Genomic DNA, 23,364 nt, shown 5'->3' with positions numbered 1-23,364 from the left:
CAATTTGACATCAATATAATAATGTGGAATACACTCCCCATATTGTAATTCTCCCAATTATCCAGTAGTGCTCTCTCTTTTTTAATATGCAATAACCAATCAAATATATGCATTGTTTTTAGTTGTCACATATCTTAAGTATCCTTTAATATAGGATCCTGGCCTATACAATTTGTTTTGTCTTTCTTAACTTTAACATTTTGAAAAAGAATCTATTCCAGGTATTTTACAGAATATTCTCTGTTTGGAATTATCTGTTTCCTCTATTAGATGAACATTAAACTGTTGGCAAGACTACAACAGAATGACTCATTTTGGCCAGCATACTATGGAGCTAATGGTGTATGCCTTGAGTATACTGCAGCAGGGAACACGTGATATCAGTGTGACACATTGTTTGTGATATTAGGTTTGAACACTTGGTTAAGATGGTGTCTGTCAGATTTCTCCATTGTAAGAATACTGGTTTCCCTTTGTAATAATAGTCTCTAAGGAGCTACTTTGAAACCATCGTGTTCTCTGGTAATTATTCCTCAGTGGTTTTAGCATCCATTAATGACTTCTATGCAAATCACTTATTATAATTGTCACTATAAAATTGTGATTTTTCTATTTCTATTATGCTTTGTATATGTATCAGTTTTCCTTCTTCTCTGTTGATCCTGTGATAATCAGGCTTCTGCCCCATCATTTTAACAAAGCTGCTGTTGTTAAGGTTACTAATGACTTCTGTTTACTAAATCTAATAGACTAGTCTCAGTCCTTATCTTATTTGGTATATCAGCTACATTTGACAAAGTTGATCATTTTTGTCTTGAAATGCCCCTTGGTTTCCTCTGAGAAACAAATAGAATAACTCCTTATCAGTCTCCTTTTTGGTTCTTCAGCTCCAAATCTCTAAACATTGAAAAACTCAGAGCTTATTCTTTATACCTCTACTGCAACACAATATATGGCAGTTTGATTCTTCTAATTGCTCAGGCTCAAAACTCTGGAGTTAATCTTATTTTACCCTCTACATCAGTCCATCAGCAAATTCTAGCAGCTCTGTTTTTAAAATATGTATCAAACCAAATCACTTCTCACTATCTCTACTGCTCAAAATTTAAGCAACTATCATGTCCAGGCTTGACTATTTTAGTAGTGTCCTAGTTAGACTTTCTATTTAAGTCAAATAATGTCCCCAAATCCATCTAAATTCAAAATAAAATCCAAAGTTTCCACATAGATTAAAAAAGCTTTGCATACTCTAGCCCCTGGCTACTTCTTTGATCTTCTCTGCCAGTCTGGAATTCACTAACTGCCGCAGTCCTCCCTTATTTGCAGCTTCGTTTTCTGTGATTTAGTTACCCTCAGTCAACTGTGGCCCAAAAATATTAAATAAAAAATTCCAGAAAGAAACAATTTGTGAGTTTTAAATTGCACATCATTCTGAGTAGCATGATGAAATCTGGCACAATCCCATTCCGTTCTGCCTGGGACATGAATCTCCCTTTGTCCAGCAAATCCACACTGTGTACACTACTAGCCTAATAGTCACTTAATAGCCATCTTGATGATCAGATCGATGGTTGCAATATTGCAGTGCTTGAGTCCAAATTTTACTTAGTAATGACCCCAAAGCACAAAAGTAATGATGCTGGCAGTTTGGATATGCCAAAGAGAAGCTATAAAGTGCAAGCATTAAGCAAAAAAGTAAAATTCTTGACTTAATAAGGAAAGAAAATACTCATATGCTGAGGTTGCTAAGATCTGCAGTAAGAACACATCTATCCGTGAAATTATGAAGAAGGGAAAAGAAATCCATTCTAGTTTTGCTGCCATACCTCAAGCCACAAAAATTATGGCCACTTCAGTGTCTGATAAGTGGTTAAGATAGAAATGTTCTTAAATTCATGGGTAGAAGACATGAACAGAAATGTGGTCTGATTGCTGGCAATCGGGTTCAATACTATCTAAGGTTTCAGGCATTCACTGAAGATCTTAGAATTATCCCCAATGATAAGGGGAGACTACTATATACTTGTTATTCTCTTTGTTTGGAAAACTCTTCCCCTAGATTATCCATACACCTTACTTTCTCACTTTATTCAGGTCTCAAATGTCATCTTATTAGAGAGACCCTTTCAGACCAGCCTATCTATAATAAGTTTACTCTTACTGTGATATACCCAACCCTTAAAGCAGTGCTTAGCACATTGTAAGCAGCTAGTATTTGTTGAATTAACTGTTGAAATTCTTACTCTTCTAACAATGATGAAAAGACGGGTTTTTCTTTCCACTTTCTATGTAAGTCTTAACTTTATATCTGATCTTTTTTCCTCCTAAGATATTGTTTACATTGTCTCAAAGTATACTTCAGTGAGAAATTGTGTTTTTCTGGGTTGTATAAATTAATGGGTTATTTATAGTGTTGCTGCTTCTGCTGCTAATCCCAGTGTGTTTTTCTCAGTATTTGGATATGATTCCTTAAAAGGCAACAACAAATTTCTTAGATGCTAACCTAGCTTTATTTTTTTATTATAAATAATAGCACAAAGTCTTCTGTTAAATCATTCATTTATGAATTTTAAAGGCCATCAGTACCAAGTATTTATTTTACTGCCTTACCTAATCCTCTAAGAAGTCTACCTGTCTTATATTGGCTAATGAAGGGAGAAAGTTCTAACTTCTCTTTATTGAATTAAAAGTAAAAACTAGTCACATGTTTATAAGATTAAACTAATGAAAAATATTGACTCACCAACATCTCCCTGGTATTCTTTTCTCTTCCATTTATTTGGTTTCTCTGTGTATCATATATATGTGGGCTTTAAATAATAGGAAGAAATATATAAGACCTCAAGTCTGATTTTAGCAGTTCTTGGTTTGTTTTAACAGGTAAGGAAATTATCCTACTTGTTCTGTGGGTATGCAGATACATGAATGTTACTTATAAATGCCCTCGTGCTGCCATGTCTGTGTCCCTAACATCAGGGGATGGATTTCAGAAAAGATAATGAGGTGTTTATATTCTGTTTTTTATTGGGTATCCAGAAATGTTAAACTTTAAGTGTTATCTTCAAGAGTTCTCATATACAATGAGCTATTTCAGTATAAAATTAAATAATTAACTGGTGAACACTACTTATGACTTTATGTTCTCAGGATATTTTTTAAGTTACATTGTATGTCATGCTGTTTTCCTAAGTGAATTTTTAAGAAGAAATATTATAATAACTAATATATTTGAACTTTTAAACATAGTTTTTATAGCTCTCAATTTCAAGGAAAAAAAAAGATTTTGGTCACTTTTCTTCCTTTGTATTAATATTACTGCCTCAGTGCCAGGAGCCCAATTAGCATATAACTGAGTTTTGCATTTAAGTAATTTCTGGAGGTCCCTGAGAAATATAGTTGTCCTGAGGTCAAAGGGTCTGTAATCTAAAGAATCTGGTCTATGTCCTTGTTAACTCACTGCATTCATTGGAAGTGGATTTTAAAGACCAAGTAGACATTTTTAGGCCAAGAGGTAGATAAAGCAATATATTCTTAAGTAGATTCCTAAAATAGCCCCTAAAGATAGATAGTAAAAACATTCAGTTGTCAAGTAATATGGGGAAATACTTTGTTATTCTGAATTAAACCAATTTATCTCTTTCCTCTTAATATAATGAGAGACTACTGTTCCACAAATATGAAATTTCTGAAATATTAGTATTCATGACAAAGTAAACAGCATTTTTAAAACCTCAGAAAGATGATACAGCATACTGTGTTTGGAGAATAACTGGTAGTTCCATCTGACCAGAGAATGATGAGATTATGGGATTAAAGGAGTGGCAGGAAGTGAGCTCAACCAGGTGATGAAGTCTCAGTGTTAAAAATCTGTCCTATCAGTGGTCGGGGAACCAATGAGGACTTTTAAGAAGGGAAGTAGCAAAAACTCATTTTCATTTTAGAAGGAATGGGCATGAAAAGCTGAGGCTTTAGGGCAGAGTGTTTAGACTTTTTTTTTTTTTCTTGGAAACGGAGTCTTGCTCTTGTTTCCCAGGCTGGAGTGCAATGGCACAATCTTGGCTCACTGCAACCTCTGCCTCCTGGGTTCAAGCAATTCTCCTGCCTCAGCCTGCTGAGTATCTGGGATTACAGGTGTCTGCCACCACACCCAGTTAATTTTTGTAGTTTTAGTAGAGATGGGGTTTTCCCATGTTGCGCAGACTGGTCTCGAACTCCTGACCTTGTGATCCGCCTGCCTCGGCCTCCCAAAGTGCTGAGATTACAGGTGTGAGCCACCACGCTTGGCCTAGAAGACTATTACAAGTGATACATAATTGTGAACTGAAGATCTGGCTTTGGTTAGAGGATGACGAGTGGATGATGATATTATTAACAAATAGAATATCAGAAAGAAAACAAGTTTCATGATAAAAGATAAATGAGTTCAGTTTTTGGACCTGTTTGGCTTGAAGCCCTGGATGGCGCAGACATATATTAAGAATGCGATGGGAAAATCTGATCTGCAGTTCTAGAGAGCAGTGTTAACTGAACTATGCATAGATTTTGAGTGTCAGTATGATATTTCAAACCATAAAACGACAGGCAAGAGAGAGAGGTAATAGACATCTTTCCGATGAGAAATGTTTATGCATCCCACCTGAATTTTTCTGTGGTTAATTTACTTCAAATCCAGAATCTTCGAGTCTGAGTTTCTGAAAATTTTTTTAATGCTATCTAAATCTAGAAAGTATTTCTTTAACGAGTAAACATCAGGAGGGCTGTGATTACTTTGGTTATTTGGTCAGTTGGTTTTGCATATGTGTGCTTGTGCATGCTTACACACTATAGTTTTTTATTTTTATTTTTATGTAGAGACAGGGTCTCACTATGTTGACAAGGCTGATCTCAAACTCCTGGCCTCAAGCAATCTTCCCACCTCTGCCTCTTAAGTGCCAGCATTACTGATGAGCCACCATACCTGGCTGTACACTGTGTTTTAAATCAGCTATTGAACATTACTTTTGCATTTAAAAGACTAAATAGTGAAGACATAGAATTTGTATTTATTGAACTAGGTTGTGGCCAAAAAAAGCACTTATTCTGGGTATACAGTTGCAGGCCAGTGCAATACTAAAGAAGTATTCTTTACAATAACCATTAAGATAAGTCTTGAAAAAAATATATATTCACACATACACATATATATATACACACACACACACATATATGTATTTTACTAAATCCAAGCCATTTATATACATATGCATGAACTCAAGGACTCCCACCGCATGACATTTTCTTGAAAAATATACGTTAGCATGTCTCTCATGCTGATTGTAGATTGAAATCAAATATATTATCAAAAGCCTAATGTTTAATAATGATGAAAATTTCTCTGGTGTCAGAAAAACAGATGAAATAAATACAGAGGGAAGGCAGCATAGTGCATTCTAAAGTAGAAAAAAGTTCTATTCATATTTTTCTTAAAAAGACAGTAAACTTTATTACTATTTAGCAGAGAAGTTGTTCGTACTGTGTATATTTGGGTTCTATTCAAAATATTTTACTAATAAGGATTTATGGTTTCTCGGGTGGTAGTTAAGACCACACACCTTGAAGTGAGACCAGCAGTATTCAAATCCTGACTCTATCATGGAGTAACTGTATGACAAGCTACTTCATTATTTTTGTTTACATTTATTCATCTGACAGTTCAATCACAGTACCCAACTTCTTTGAGCTGTTATGAAAAAGGATTGATATAATAAATAAAGCATGCTTAGCACATCATAATCATTCAGTAGTGCTAATACCAGCAAATAAGAACATCCATTCCGTGGACTTCATATATACAGGTTGAGCACCACTGATCCAAAAATCCAAAATCTAAAATGCTCCAAAACCTGGAACTTTTTGAGTGCCAATATGATGCAACAAGTGGAAAATTCCACACGTAAGTACTTAAAGTACATAGACTTTATTTTGAGCACAAAATTATTTAAAATATTGCATAAAATTACCTTCAAGCTATTTGTATAAAGTATATGTGAAACATAAATAAATTATGTGTTCAGACTCGGGATCCATCCCCAAGATATCTCATTATGTGCTTGCAAATTTTCCAAAATCCAGAAAAAATATTTCTGAAACTCCAAATACTTCTGGTCCCAAGGATTTCAGACTCAACCAACATTCGTGATGGATCTAAGTATACACAATTGTAATGATATTCGTCAAACATCCCTAGCTCCTCTCTACCTAAAGACTTTTGCATCAGCAGTTCCGTTTATATGGAGTGCTTTTTCTCTTGTTTCCCATGACTGGCTGCTGCTTGTTATTCAAATTTCAATTTAGTTACCTGCTCAATGATGCCTTCAAGATTACCTACTATAAAATATTCACCTAGTCAATTTCAACTATATTATTCTATTTTAATTTTCTCCATATTTTCACTTAATTTTTTGTTGTCTAACTTCCATCACTGGAATGTAAACATCACCCTTGTTCTCCATTGTTTCCAGCACCTTGATCAGGGCCAGGCATACAATAAGTGCTTTAAAATATATTTGCTAAATTAATGAACTACTCTGTTGAGGTTATAATGAAAGAACCAGAGAAAAAGAGGGAGATTCAAAATTTCAGTTTAGGAAAAAAATGCCAGTTTCTGCCTTCCCCTGCCTTACCTAGGCCCTGAACCAGTATACCTATTTCAGTAGACTCAGATCTCCTAACTGGTATAGTTTAAGTATAGTCTTGCTATTTTAGATCTGACATCCATTATTACTTAGGATGAGATATGGTCACCCACATGTCTCCTGTAGTGCAAGCTTTCTCTGCATAGCCCTTTGTATTTTTCCCTTTTCCTAAACCCTGCTACTCAGAGCACTGCTAAATACTACCGCTGGCCAAGGCGTGGTGGCTCATGCCTGTAATCCCAGCACTTTGTGAGGCCAAGGCCAGTGGATCACCTGAGGTCAGGAGTTCAAGACCAGCCTGGCTAACATGGTGAAACCTTGTCTCTACTAAAAATACAAAAATTAGCCAGGCTTGTTGGCAGGTGCCTATAATCCCAGCTACTCAGGAGGCTGAGGCAGGAGAATCGCTTGAGGCCAGGAGGTGGAGGTTGCAATGAGCTGAGATCATGCCATTGCACTCCAGCCTGGGTGACACAGCAAGACTCTGTCTCAAAATAAATAAATATATAAATAAATAAAATTTAAAAATAATAAATAAATAAATAAACACTGCTACTGCTAGGTACCATCCATCAAACTAGACCTGTGTGGATATCAATACTTTTCCAGATAAAGTCCTTTTTGAATACTAATTTGGATCACTGTTCCCACCCCTACCCATGCCTATAGCTGGGTTCATCCCCCCAGGGTCTTTTTCTTTACACCATCCCTTGCTGCTGAGAGCCTAACATTCTTTACAGTTAGGCCCATAAAGTTAGGAAAGGGAAAAGGAACAGCAGAACGGGAATGCAAAACTGCCTTTGAGGTTTATACCATCCCTATGTAACTTGAATGAATACCCCTGCCTTTGAGTGTTAACTTTTAATAACTATTCTCTATTAAGGTTATTGTCATAGTATTGAGCACTATTTCATGTATAGGTAGGTGCCCTGATAAATACTATTCAATGATGCTAATTCTTACAAAGCCAATATTACAGTATCTGTCTGATGCTCCATTGCCACATAAATAACCTCTGCAAAGTTTAGTACCTTTTCATAACAATTATTGATTTTATTCACAATTCTGCAGTTTGGTTAGGGCTTGGTGAGAAAGCTTGACTGTTCTCCATACAGCATCTGCAGAGGAGGCTTGACATCTTGAAGTATGATTCTGTGTTCCAAGAGCAACCATCTCATAAAGACAAAAATTGGAAGCTGCCAGAAAAGAGCACAGTGTTGTTTCTGTATTATATAGGTCAAACAGTCATGAGGCTGAAATTCAAGAACAGATATAGATGCTGCCTCTCAATGGAAATACCATATTTTAATATGTGGAGAATTTAGGGCCATGTCACCCTAGATATTCAGCATTTCATTTTCAAAACAAAACCAAATATATGACAAAAAATCAAAGAAGAAAACCTATAATGTCAGATTGTAGTGGATATTAGGACACCATGTGCACAAAAGAAGTATTTTTTAAAAAATCACTTGACTCTGGGAAAGTTAGCACTGTTTCAGACTACTACATGGCATTTAACCTAATTACTGGGAAATCAAATGAGGATTACCTGAATGGCCTCAAAAGTTAACAAAACTATTAAGACACCTTATTGTTAAGCTTCTGAAAAAGAGGGAAAAGAAATAAATACCTATTTTCTACAGTTAGCTTTTTTGTTCTAAAAACATTTCAGTTTGGTCTTGTGGGCAACTTAGACCATATTATGGACTTAAAACAACAACAACAAAAACCCAAAATACCAGAGCAAAGTAATGTTTACTTAGTGTGGTGTAAATGGTATTTGGATGAAATGAAAATATATGTGTTCGGTTAACTCTGGATTCTGATATTCTGAAGTTAAAATGTTTTTTTCACCTTAGAGAAAAAATAGCAGGAATAAGAAGATTTTACAATTTCCATCATTCACTGTATCTAAGCTCTTCTGTAAGCAAAGCAGAAGCTTTGGCCTGGTAAAAAATGTGATTATACTTTCTTCAACTTTTGTCCCTCAACCTAGCATCTTGCCTGAACAGTTTTTAGTTACTGACTTTTTAAAAGATGTTTTAGAATTAGATATGGAAGAGTGAAAGGTGCATGCTATTTTTAGTCAGCATCTGCAGTACTGTAACGTAAAACATCTTCCCAATCTATTTTCATTTCTTTCCTTCTGGATAATCTGATTTTGCAACAAATTGATTGTTCAACCTCTCCATGTCACTGTTCAATAAAATCAAAAAGGTTGCTACAGTCCCAAGGTGGGGAAATGGTCCCCTTCTGGGAAGGGTGAGACCCAAAGGTCAGTTCATTAAACAGAGTGACTTAGGAGACCTCTAATGCCTTAGCAATATATTCTGAAATCCTGACATTCAGAACTTAAATTGATCCTTTGCGCTGGTAAACCTGCTCTTGAAAATTTTTATTTAGGGGAAAAACTGAAGTAAAATGTATTTTAAAACTGACTCTGAAGAATTGAATTTTTCCCTAAGATATAACTACTAGGAAATCCCTCATTTCCCTGCTAGAAAGCACCTCATTTCCTTGAACTCACACACATAAAAAAGACACCAGCATTGAAATTCTGACATCACAATTACTTAACGCCATCTCTTTAAGACATAACAGATCATATTGAAAAACAGACTGAATCTGACGTTAGAAATCCTACTTTAGAGTCCCAGCTTCACCATTTACCAGCTGCATGTCTTTGAACAAGTGCTAAGTTTGAGCACCTATTTAGTGATCAGTGTCCTCATTTGTAAAATAAGAAAAATGTCATCCATTCTTACAACCTGACAGAGTTTTGAGGTTAGATGGTGTATCAAATATGCAAGTGCTTACTATATTGCAAAGCATCATATAACCACAAAGTATCCATCATTTTAGGAACTTTATATGGATTTTTGTAAGTTGTGGCTGTTAAACTTTGAAGAACATTGTACAATGTGATTAATAAAATACATTTTCCAAGTTCAAATATAATGTTTTGTACTAATTAAACAAAGTATATGTTCATTAAGGATAGAAACTAAGAGTTATATATCTTTATATCCCTAACATTATATAGAACAGTTCTGTATAGGTCAAGTTGGTTGTTTGATGTGTTGAATGAATGATTGAGAAAGATACTCATGAGGTCATTATTCCTTATAATTTGGAAGTATAAATAAGCCTTTTTAACGTTATGAATTCCAATGAATTCTGCTGTGTTTTCAGTTAATTGTTGAATACTCTAATAGTGTATATAACAATTCTAAGAGTGAAAATGCCATCACACTGTTAAGCTGTCAGTTATTTCATAGACTGATCTGTGGGGTTTGTGAATGAGGGAGAGTATCAGATTAGTAGTATCCACTGTTGCAAGAAAATTGTCACACTGAGGTCAGTACGGCTAAGAGGATTAGTGATGATAGCCTCCAGTTGGCTTTAAAAAAGTAAAATTAAAATAACCGTTCTAGATTTTTAGTATTTTCAACAAGTTATCTCCAAAATTTAAATAAAGTTGCCCTAACCTACATTGTAAACTTTATATTGCGGCCTAATTTCATGTATTTCCTCAGGAGTTTCTTTAGGAATTCTGTTCTTCCATTCTGGCTTTTGAAGTCTACTCATACAGCGTTAAATGGCTGTTTTCTTATTGTCTCACAAAAGTTTTCAGAAACTTTTCTAACTCACTTAAAATACTGTTTTATAGTTGACTTCTTTTACTGTTTTAACGAATACATGCATAGCATAGATATCTAACTTAACTTTCATACTTAGTACCTGCAAAAATTAGCATAATGCCTTGAAATGCAGTTTGTCATAATTGCAGAGAAAATTCATTCATTAAACTTTTATTGAGAACCTGTTCTGTGCTTATCAGTTTCCTGGTAATCTTTTCATTTAATTGGGCCCAAGTTTATGCGATTCCAGGAAAAATTATTCATATCTGTTTCAGGGAGACAGAAGCAATTACAGCTAATGGTTTTTTTGGGGGAGTTATTATAATGAATTATACTTAGGTATCATTTTATAATAAGAAATTGTTTCACTGGTTAACAACAATAGACTTTATAGTATAAAATATTTGTTATTTTGGGTACTAACAAAGAGTTTGAAAAAGTAACTCTTTTCTCTTTGTCTTTAAAAAAATTGTTATTATGACAAAAGTAATACATGTTTTAAATTCATCCTGGAATAAGGAAAGGTGATAGGGTTCCTAAAGTTTTAAAGCAAGGAGATAGGTTTTAAGCAAAGGGAACAAATTATATAAAGGAACGAACTCATAAAGTGTAAAAAATTCAAAGAAATGTCACTTGTGTTGAGAGGCTGGAACATTGGGCATATATAGAAAATAGCAAATGAGGTTAGCAAATTAATCAGGGCCCAGATCATTAAAGGCCTTGCTTTCTTGCCAATGTTTTTTCTTAAAGCAGAGAGGAGCCTGTAAAGCTATTTAAGCAAAGGAGAGATACTTTAATGGGTACATCTGGGAGAGACTTTAGTAATATACCAATAAAAAGCATGCTCAGTGATTAGCTATAGAACAACGAGACAACGTGGTGAGCATAGTGTGTCAGGGGTATACCAGGGGAAGAGGAGCCTGAGAAGGAGAGTGAGGAGAATTCAATAAGGGGTTCAAAAGATTTCTTGATCTAGAACACCGGGGTTCAAAATGATTCAATGAGTGTAATTGATTCAATTTTATTTTTTAATTAAATCACATAATGGCAGAGAGCACAATTGGCAGAGAGCACACTTGCTCTAGATAATTTTATGGATAATTGTATCTAATTTGAGGTTATACTATATCCAGAATAAAAAATGATACAGCCTAACATTATAAAAGAACACCTTTAGTTTCTAATAATGTAAAATTAAATGTGCTGTCTATTCAGATTGAACTTGTCCCTAAGCAGCTCTAAGCACATTAAATATGAAAGCAAGGCCGTGTTTTCAGTAAGACGTACAGAGGCAAACAACAAGCAATGTCATTTCCTATTGGCCCTGCCTGCTTGTATTTTCAGGTCAATCTGATGTTCTATTACTTCCCCACTGATCTCTAATTTTTAGGTGCAAGTGAGTTAATGGTAGTTTTCTTCTAAACATGCCATATTGTTCTTGTCATGGCCAGCCCCATTCTATCTGGTAGGTTTCTGATCCTCCTTAAAAACTCGACTGAAATGCCCAGGTCTCTGTTAAGGCCATTCTAATGTCTCAAGACATTTCTACTTGATCTTCAATGTACATACTTTTGCACATAATTAACATGCACCTTCTTCTTAGATACCCTGTTAACTTCTTGAGGACTAAAACTGTATCTTCTTATTCATCTTGAGATGTGTCCTCAGCATATAGATGAGTATTAGGCATATAAGTAGGTACCTTAGTTGTTGTTCCAAGCATGAAAACCGTAGCTGCTGTGGGGATAGAACCTTGGCTTTGCTGTTGATTGCCCTACAAAGCATGGTAAATGACCAACCATCAGCTTGTCTTTCTTAATGCTGTTAATCAGACCTCTTTTGAAAACATTAACATTTGTGGTTGTCATCTTCCCTTTCACCTGCCCAAGGTTCTATGAGTGCCATCTTGTCTATTCAGTTGTCTTACACCTTCTCCAAAACAGTGGTCTACACAACACTGACCTCTGTTGAAGAAATTTGCTTTTGCTCTGTTGATTTTTTTTTAACCTTTTCAGTGTGCTGTTAAAAACTCTAAACATTGGTTTTAGCCTTTTCCTTTGTCTCTATATTTAAAAAAAAAAAAATCACAGAATATAGTTGGTGTGCTATATCTCAAAGAAATGCTTTGAAAACAAAACAGCAAAAGAATCTTTAGTAAAGACATCTAATGTGTATCCATGCACTCTTTTGTAAGTAAGTTGTAACATGTAAGATATTTGTTTTTTCAAGCTAAGAAACAAAAAATTAAGAGCTGCCTGATTTGGAACATAAATTACTACACTGAACATGTGTGCTGGCTGTACATGTACACATTTTCCAGCGATTTTTTTTTCATTATTTGATGCTTTGGATAAACCAAAAATGCTGGTGTTTTAACATGATTTCACCCTTGTTTAAAAATTGGCTCCTTTGGCCGGGCATGGTGGCTCACGCTTGTAATCCAAGCACTTTGGGAGACTGATGCAGGCGGATTATGAGGTCAAGAGATCGAGACCATCCTGGCCAACATGGTGAAACTCCGTCTCTACTAAAAATACAAAAATTAGCTGGATGTGGTGGCACGAACCTGTAGTCCCAGCTACTTGGGAGGCTCAGGCAAGAGAATTTCTTGAACCCGGAGGTGGAGGTTGCAGTGAGCCTAGATTGTGCCACTGCACTCCAGCCTGGCGACAGAGCGAGACTCCATCACAAAAACAACAACAACAACAACAACAACATAATTGGCTCCTTTACCCCTCTACTTTCTTTTCCGGCAATGCAAACCACACTGAAGTTGTCTGATCCAGTACCTCCTAACTGGAATTAGACAAAGAAAAAACATATTTGCAGAATAATTGCATTGCAGAACAAATGACATCATTGGTAGTAAAACATTCTACACTTAGGTTTTGTTTTTCCATGACACTAGAGATCCATCATTTTTAGTCAAGCTAAAAATAGATTGTAATTTTATGCTTGTAAATAATGTCTCAGGCACAAGGATACTGGACAAAAATAGAAAGTAGGATTTGATTTTTAAATTGATACTGTAGCCCAAAATACCCCTTCTTTACCTTGTTGAATATATTTGAGATCCTGCTTATATTTCCTGGAGCTTCATAATATTTATAAAACTGGAATGGGGAAAGAGAATGCTTTATTAGAGGCTGTTTTTCCGTGAAGCATCTGAGCACCTCGCTGCTGTATTTTTAGTTCAATCTCTGTGAATATTATGTGCAGCGTATGGTCTCTCAACTTAAACACAACCCTGAAAAGTACTTCTTTGCCTTTGCCTTCAACCTTCAACATCGATTTTTTTATATGTGAAGATGCAGTATTAGCAAGAAAAACAGATCTGCATCAGCATTTGCTTCTGAAACAGACCTAAGGAAGTTAGGTAATTCTAAATTTCTAATAAAAATATGGCATGGAACTTGATATTAGATATTTCATTTAATAAATTTTTTCTTATCTCCTTATTCTTAATAAAAACATTATTCCTTTTGACTTTCTTTAATGAAAATTCTTTGGCTAGGAACTGTTAAAAAATCTACAAACAGAGCAAAGACAGATATGCTGGTGCTCATTCCTTACTTCATGGTGGCTTCATTTAATAGTGGCATTTTTGACTCTAGGTCTCCAAAGAGCCTCAGAGTACTTTTCTTTTTGCCTTCTGACACCTCCTTTCCTCCCTTCTTCTTCTTATTCGTTCTCCTGCCAATTAAAACTGCAATGCCATAAAAATAAGGTGTATTTGGATGAATAGAAGGATGGATAGAAGTATGATAAATCAAGTATAGTAAGTTGTTAATGGTAGAATCTAGATGGAGGGTATAAAGGCATTCACTGTAAGTTTCTTTCAGTTTTGCTAGATGCTTGAAAGTTGTCATAATAAGATCTCTTAAAAATGGTTACCCATGAAGGGTGGGATGACAGCTTTTACTTATTCTGTGTTTAAATATTGTACACGTATTAGAGAAAAAAATGAAAATAATTCTTTTAAAAGCTACATGAATCTGTCTTCACAAATGAAGTCTTCAGACTGTTGACTTAAATATTCTTCATATTCGAAATTCACATGAATCCATGCTAAATAATTAAGGATGCGATGAATGAATCAGCTGTGTATGATGCTCACATCATTACAATAGGAAACTGGGTACTTCAATTATAGCATATATATAGTGAATGGAATACTATGCAGCCATTAAAATATATAGATAGAAACAAATGCATTGACATGGAAAGATATTTATAATTTTCATATTTTATAATATAATATTTTATATTTTATACTTAGCTAGACCACATAAAATTTATGAATATAACTGAAAGTAACCATGCATACATATATATAAAATGTTACCTCTGAATTATGATGTTATGAATTTTTTCTCATATTTTTTTATTCACATTTAAACTTTTTTCTTAAAATAATATTTTGCCATACTTTTTATGTAACTTAGTAACGTAAGAAAGAGGGAAAACAGAAAAGAGAAAAAAAGAAAAAGGTCTTGTCATGTTTCTGTGAAAAAGAAGCAAGGAAACCTTAGTATGTTTAATTTTTTATCAAACCAAAAAGATTATCTGGATTTTCCCTTTAATCTATATCATGGAAATCTGTTCTCTTACATTTTCTTAATTTTGCTCTTATAAAGAATGCACTTGAAATATGTAAAAGCAAATAATTTCATTCATTCTTCTGAAGATATGTTCACAGACTTGACTAGCAGTTTTGAAAGGAAAGTTAAGATGTTTTTTATGTTATGGGGCCCCAGGCATTTCATACTTGGAAATGGCTTATCTTTAATCTCTAGTTGTATTATATTTCTATTTCTGACTCACAAGGAAAGGAAGCTTCAAAGCAGAAAACAGAAAATCCAGTTTCTCTCTAAATACTGTAACCATTGATATATTTCAGACAATGTTAACACCTATGTTTCAAGGTTTCCCAGTGTCCTACCCAGAAGAATCAAGAGTTGGAGGATGTGTCAATTAAGCAATAAAAATATTTTTACTTATTATGGATCTCTATAAGGAGATGTAAGCAATGTGTTGAAATTAGGTACTCTTTACAGTATGTCTCTGAAAAAAGATAAAGGGAGAAGACAATTACTGTTATTTTTTCCATTCTGCCAACATTTATTGGACACTTGGTTTATGACCCTAGACTTAATGTTTCAGTTATTGTTTCTACTCTTTAAAAGACATATTTTTCCCCATAGATTTTCTTTCAATGGCTATTGAAAGAAATATTGGATAGAAATAAAAGTAAAACAAGCAAAAATAAAATTCATCTCATGTTCTAGTCCTCTTAACAGTCTGTTATATGGAATTCGTCCTTTATTCTTTTATATGTATATATGTGTGTGTGTTTGCTCCTCCCTCTCCTCCTCCTCTATGCTGGTAGTCTATTTTAAGTGTGTCTTCTTGTTCCCTCAAAATATATAATGTTTTGTATTCTTTGTCTCGTGTCTTTCTCAGGTAAAATGTCCAGTGATCGAGCTTTGAGGAAGCAGCAACAGTTGAACAACCTTGTCTATGTGGTAACAAATCAGGCCAAACCTGGTGACAGAATTGTGGATTTCTGCAGCGGTGGGGTATTATCTCTCTCCTTTTATCCTTTTTAGCCTTTCTAAGATTATATGACTTTTCTATATTACATTCAAGGTCATGTTTTAATTTGGCAAGATTGTGGTTTCAGAATGAGGAAAAGCTATGGGGACCAAGGCTAACTTGTTTGTCTTACTGACTTTTTCAGGGCCATGTTGGAATTGTCCTTGCTCACATGCTGCCATCATGTCAGGTAAAGCCTGAATAAGAGATAAAAGGAAATATTTAAAAACTATACAGTTTAGCTAGCCAAATTTGGCTTATCCCTGCTCTTGGAGTTTCTTATCATTCAACCAAGTCAAATATGTAGCACAGGCATTTTCTTTTATTTGAAGTAAACTTTCTTAAGGAGAAAAATGTAAAGTAAGATCACAAAAGAGTTATCAATTTTTAAAAGAGGTTTATATGTTTAAGAAATTTTTCAAAGAAATAGCTATTTTATTGCTAAATAAAATAATTATGATTCAACTAGTTTAATTTTCAGTATAATTTTAAATGGAAATACTGGCCTCTGAAACTTGCTGAGCATGTTCTTTTAGTATCTTGATTTTGATCCATTGCATGAAAATTATAACAATAGCAAAATTTTTTTAAAGAAAAAAACTGATCCATCAAATGCTTTGCTTTTCTTGTTCTTATTAAGTCATTGTCCATATGGATGCTTATTGTTGCCAATTTTAAAAATGCAAACACAATTTGTCCCTTGCTTTCACTCAGTATTTTATCATAAATGTTTTTCCCTGTTGCTAATAGTTTTACATGTCATCATATTACAGACATGACCAAATGTATTTTTAAGTAAATGTATCATAGTTTATTCAATCAGTGCCACAATTTGTTAGAATTTTGTGCTGATTTTAGTCTTCTGCTATGTTAAATCAGTTTCTCACAGTGACCATTTTTTAGCATAAAAGTCTGTTTTTTTGTTTTGTTTTTAATACAAACAACTGCAACAGAGTCTTTGCTAGTGAGCTCTCTGGAAGTTGTGAACTAATTGTAGTGAATACTTCTGGAAGAAAAAAATGTGTGAAATAACTAATAGACTGAGCAGAATAACATATAACAGAATGATGGTGGGGAGATGGGGAACAGCATTCTTTTCTTTTTAGAGAAAAAAACAGGAAAATATAAGGAATCCTGGGAGAAGAGGCAGGTGTTTGTTTTATTATTAAGGAAAGCAATAATTTCGTGATTGAGTAGGAGTAAGAGAGCTCACAAAGTAAAATTCTGAAGAAGCAGAGTCAGGGATGTAGTGTCTTTTCTTCTCTTTAATAGTTCTGGAAGCTTAGAAAGGTTGAAACCAAAAATGAGTAATCTTGTCTAGAATAAAGGCTAGAAAGCCTTTGACACCAAGTATATACTAACAGGTTTTTTAAACACGAAATAAGAACTGAGAATGATAGTGATGAAAGTGACTTAATTCTTTACATTTTTCTCCATTCAGACCATCTTCTCTGCCTAGATTATCACTGGAGGCTCCTAACTGGCTTCTCTGCCATCTGGCCTTGCTCCCACCAATCCATACCATAAATTACACACTACTAAAACTTCTTTTATCATAAATATATGATCTGGTTCCTGTTTACCTCTCCAGCCTCATTTTCATCCTTCACACCCTGTCCCATCACCACTATCACCAAAATTGTGTACTAGTTCTCTCAGTTCTTCAAACACTCTTTCTCATCTTGAGCCTTCATGTGTGGTTCTCTGCCTGAAAGACTCTTCCATTCCCTCAACTGATTTGAATTCATTTTTTAGGGCTCAGTTAATATGTTACTTACCCATGAAAACCTTGCTTAGTCATCAAGTTTGAGTGCTCCCATTAACATTGTCTTTGACTTAACACTTATCACAGTATATTATTATTATTTTTTGATGTTTTGTTTTTGTTTGTTTGGTTGGTTGGTTGGTTGGTTGGTTTTGAGATGGATTCTCCCTGCGATACCCAGACTGAAGTGCAGTGGCACGGTCTCGGCTCACTGTAACCTCTGCTTCCCAGGTTCAAGCCATTCTCCTGCCTCAGCCTCCCAATAGCTGGGACTACAGGCACACACCACTAAGCCTGGCTAATTTTTTTGTTTTTAGTAGAGACGGGGTTTTACCATATTGGCCAGGCTGTTCTTAAATTCCTGACCTCAAGTGATCCGCCTGCCCTGGCCTCCCAAAATGTTGGGATTACAGGCGTGAACCACTGCACCCGGCCCTCACTATATTATTATTGCATGTTTCATTTATATCACTATGCTGTAAGAATAGTTCAAAGACATTTCATTTTTCCTTTTTGTACTAGATTATATGATACACTTCCTTCTACAGGATAGTGCCTCAGTATAATACATTCTACATTACTAAAGCTATGAAATATAGTAATAATGCTTTGCCTACTGTCTGAATTATGTTACTAAATATACTATTGTTTTCTGGGTAAAATCTAGGTTACGTTAATAGAAAACAAGGAATTATCATTAATTCGTGCTAAGAAGAGAAGTAATGAACTGGGTTTAAACAACATTTGGTTCATTCAAGCAAATATGGAGTATTTTACTGGGATGTTTAATATTGGGGTAAGTAATCAAGCAATTTTAATTTCTTTAATTAGCTAAATAGAATAATTACATGCCTTAGAGTAAATAAAAAAGATAATTTTGTGTTCTTTGCTAAACAAAGAAATTTATAATTTTGCATACTTATATTATCTATGAAGTATAGAATATTAATGAATATTATTTTATTCATAACATTTTGTCATAACATGATAGAGATAACATTGGCTCCTCTATCAGACCAGAACTTTATTTTCTTCACTACAGAATCCCCAGTAGCAAGTGCTTAAAATTGGTTAATAATTGAATAATTGATTCTGATGAACATGACTTGCCTTAATTTATTCTGCATTTTTAGAAAACAATGCAGAATAAAGGAGGAAAAGAAAAAAGAAGAAAAATAACTTGTTAGTAACCTCTGAATACAAGCATTGCCCTGTGATGTTTTTTAGCTAAGATTTTATATTTACATGTATTTTGAGGTTCCAAGAGAGAAAGTATATTGATCATGTTTCCAAACCCTTCCATCAAATTATTATTTAATATTAGGAAAAATCCCTAAGAGATGTAATTCTGTTTGTTTGATCATTAAACCCCAAAATTTTATTCTTTCTTGTAGAATTTGAGTTTTATAATGTGGTGTTCTTTTTTTTTTTTTGAAACGGAGTTTCACTCTTGTTACCCAGGCTGGAGTGCAATGGCACAATCTCAGCTCACCGCAACCTCCGCCTCCTAGGTTCAGGCAATTCTCCTGCCTCAGCTTCCTGAGTAGCTGGGATTACAAGCACACGCCACTGAGCCCAGCTAATTTTTTGTATTTTTAGTAGAGACAGGGTTTCACCATGTTGACCAGGATGGTCTCGATTTCTTGACCTCGTGATCCACCCGCCTTGGCCTCCGAAAGTTCTGGGATTACAGGCTTGAGCCACCGCGCCCGGCCCATGTGTTATTCTTGCTGCTATTTCTTGTATTTGCTTTAAATAATTTTTTTCTGATTTGATAGGAATATACATTTTGATAGTAATACAGAAAAACACATAGTATAAAGAAGAAATAACCTATATGCTTACTATCAAGTGATAAATGCTATCAAAAATCTTTACTTTTTATATATTTATGCACACATATACATGCAAATTTACACGTGTGGACACTGTGAAAACTATACTACATAGATCCTGCGTTGACTGAACACTATCATAAATCTTTTACCTACTTTTTAATCATTCTTTTTGTTGTTCTTATAATGCAATTATTACTATGATGGGTATTTTATGCATCCTTTAAGAATTTTTATACATTTGCCAAACCACTTTCCAGTAAGGTTCTTACTGACATCCTTTCTAATTATATATGTTCACATAAACATGGGGTTGTCTAGGTGGAACTTTTATCAGCTTAAGTAGTTCAGACTTTTTATAGCATTTCTGATTTTTATCCAGTGAAGTTTACTTAAATATTGACTATTGCAAATTTGGGGGTTTATTGTAAGTTTTTTTAACCTAAAAAATATAGGATTTGTTTCCTTTGTAGACATGATCTACAGTTTACATCTCTTTATATAAGTCTGGCTGTTAATAAAGAAATTCAGGAAAATGTAGACATGTGATCTAGAAAATTCAAATTAAAAATATACCTCTGCAACTTTAATTTATATAAATGTTAAGGTAAAGTTTAGAGCTTCTCCCATGAAACAAGCCATTAAACCAGTCCAAATATTACCAGTACAACAGACAGAATGGTAGCAAGTAAATGTGTACTGCTACCTTTTACTTACCTCACAAAGCATGGAATTTTCACCCTATGTCTGTTCCATCTGGCTCTTTGCCCTTTGTGACTTATAGATGCTAAATCACTCTAGCTTATTCTTGTAACTTCCAAGTGTATAATTTACTAACACCAACTAAAAATGTATATGTCTTTTTGGAAGTGAAATTTTTCTTTACATTTCATAATACATCTATAATGACTTTTTTCCTTTCATAATTACTCTTGTCAAGGTGTATAGAAAATGGATTAAAATTACTTAGAAGGTTAAATTAAAATTAGATTCACTCTGAAGAAAACAATTTGCCTAGGAGAGTAACTGGGGTATTGTCACTAGGTAAATCAGACTAAATGCATCGGGGTTCTAACTCCTGTGTTATATGCATTCCAGTAAAAATAGTGTGGCTGTTCAGTAAAAAACACACACAAAAATTTTAAAAATAGTGTGACTAGAAAGGAAATCTGAATAACCAGTTATTGGAAATACATTAAATTGCATAAATTAATGGTTTTGTGATACTTCAGTAAGAACTTAGTTAGCATTTATCTTTGCTTAGTAAATACTTTATTTTTTCCATTTACTATTTTTCTTTAGATATAAAAATAGTATAAACAAGAATTTAAGGAAAGAATTTTAAAAGACTCAGAAACAACTACATCTTTAAATTATTAAATTTTATAATATATGTATCAATACCCATGATCTCAAACAATATTACAAATATTTATTCACAAATGGTATTACATAAAGGGCTATGACTATAGAAAAATGCTCACTTTGCATTAAAAACAAAAACTGTATCAAAGCTAAACAGGCTGCCCACCAACATGTGTTAGTTGGAAAATTTCAGAAATAACAGTCATTTCAACCAGTTGATAAGGTACTGAATTTTAACAGTACTGGTGAATCTTTTCTGTTAATCAACATATATTTGAAAATCTCAAAACAGTTTTCTTTTCTAGTTATTTGTATTTGCTTTTTGCTGTTTTACCCACAACATAATTTTTAATTATTGTTTATGACTCATAAGTGCTGACTGCTTAATTATAAGCTCATTTATATTTATGAGGTAGGTCTGTTAGTGTACAATTAAAAGAAGCATGTGCAGTCGAAGACTGTAATTCAGTAACACTTTTGATGAGTATTTATATAATCCTTGTTTTAAAAGATAAGGACCTCAAGAAATTATATATTCTGTGAGCACACTATTTAAAAACCACTAAAGCAAAATAAGGGACTTCTAAGATGAAATAGTAGACAGAGGTATTTCAACCCCATTTCTCCCCAAAAAAGATCAGATCCCCAAATAACAAGAATCAGAAAAATCAAACTCTATCTATAATGAAGCTATATTCAACATTCTATAACTTGAATCACAATATGAAGTATGAAGGTGAAAAGCAGACTGAAGAAAAATGATAAGTTATTGAGTAGAGGAGAAGGAAGATAAAATTTAAATGCATGACGGGTGGAGTGGCAAGAAGGCTGTCAGGTCGCAAGCCACTTTGCTTCCACAGAATCCCAGAAAAGTGTAGGAATTCAGGACATCAGAAACCTCAGAGGAAACAAATAGGGAGGGACTGAAATCATGTTTAATTTAAAATATTACTTAGATCCAAGATTCCTGCTGTCATCTTATAGAAACAAGAAACTACCTCTCTCCAGCTCCTGAGAGAGACTGGAAGTTTATTCTCTGAAGAAACTGAACCAGAGAGGCACCGAGTATAGAGAGATCAGGCACAGAGGAGGGCAATGGTGATGTGCCAGACTAAGAATAAGAACTAAATAAGAATCTGCATGCTGAAGGATTGATCTCTTCCCTACCTATCTGCCTTCTAATTCCAAAACCACAGAAACCAGGCTCATTTCCACAATCAGCAGGATTCAAAGATTTCCCTCTGTAGAAACAGAACTGTTGCCAGAGAACAGATTCTTCAGCTATAATTGGAAAAAAAAAAAAAAAAAAAAAAAAAAAAGGCAGTTGTCCAGGCTTCTTGATCACTCAATCACTAGTGAAGCCCACCGTTTTTCAAAGCCTTACCCTTTAATTCAGAACTTCTAATCAACGTTTTAGTGGTTTACTCTTTAATATGAACAGCTAAAGGAATACCAAACATGGAAAACTTCCAAAGTGGAAGATAGAGACCTATATTACTCTGTTCTCACACTGCTAATAAAGACATACCTGGCGACTGGGTAATTTATGAAGGAAAGAAGTTTAATTGATTCACAGTTCCACATGGCTAGGGAGGCCTCACAATTATACAGGGAGTTGAATGAGGAGAAAAGTCATGTCTTACATGGCAGCAGGCAAGAGCATGTGCAGGGGAACTTCCCTTTATAAAACCATCAGATCAGATCTCCTGATCTCACGAGATAGTGAGAACAGGATGGGAAAGACCTGCCCCCATCATTCTATGGGATCCCTTCCACAACACATGGGAAATATGGGAGCTACAATTCAAGATGGAATTCGGGTGGGGAAACAGCCAAGCCATGTCAAGACCAATGCAACAAACATGATAAAGGGTCTTAATCAGGGAGAGACTAGAGAATATAATACATTAGTGAAACAAGGATATAATAAAAAAGAAAAAGAGGGATTGATCAGAGAACAAGAAAGGACTTCTTGAAAAATAAAAATGTGTTAGCCAAAATTAAAAACAAATTAAAAATTAAGAGAGAAGTTCTTTTTAAAAGAAGAAATATAGGATATCACTTGAAAAATAGAACTAAATAAAGAAGAAGAAATAGAAACTAGAAAGAAGCACATTTTTTAAAATTAGAGATTTAGTCCAGGAATCAAATACCTCAGTAATAGCAGGACCAGAAAACAAAAACTGGTAAATGGTGAGGAGGAAAACATCAAAGAAAATGTATAGGAAAATGTGTTAATAATTATTAATGCATTTCTCTTGATAAAGTTAACTTACAAAATGACCTAAGCCAAGGCACATTGTGAAATTTCAGGATACCAAGGGTGAACAGATGTTCCCAACTGTTTCCACAGAGGGGAAAAAAAATGATATACAATAATTTAGAATGAAAACAGTATCACACTTCTTAATAGTAATGTGGAAGGCTAGACGACAGTGAAACAATACCTTGAAAATTCTGACAGAAAATTTCTAATCTAAAATTCA

General features: G+C 34.3%; 1 protein-coding gene across 2 annotated transcripts in view; it reads left to right on the top strand.

The window, feature by feature from the left end:
- Positions 1-23,364, top strand: part of GSTCD (glutathione S-transferase C-terminal domain containing) — a 135,901-nt gene that overhangs the window by 94,058 nt on the left and 18,479 nt on the right. For both annotated transcript variants that reach the window (XM_012436582.2, XM_012436583.3), the window contains exons 6-8: positions 15,782-15,897; positions 16,059-16,103; positions 18,346-18,474. In XM_012436582.2, coding sequence (XP_012292005.1) covers positions 15,782-15,897; positions 16,059-16,103; positions 18,346-18,474 — 290 coding nt within the window. The remainder of the gene's footprint in view (positions 1-15,781; positions 15,898-16,058; positions 16,104-18,345; positions 18,475-23,364) is intronic.

Source organism: Aotus nancymaae, unplaced genomic scaffold (assembly GCF_030222135.1).
Source record: "Aotus nancymaae isolate 86718 unplaced genomic scaffold, 86718_ANA_hifiasm-v0.15.2.pri h1tg000033l, whole genome shotgun sequence".
Classification (NCBI taxonomy): domain Eukaryota; kingdom Metazoa; phylum Chordata; class Mammalia; order Primates; family Aotidae; genus Aotus; species Aotus nancymaae.
This window is presented reverse-complemented; position numbering and strand designations above follow the sequence as displayed.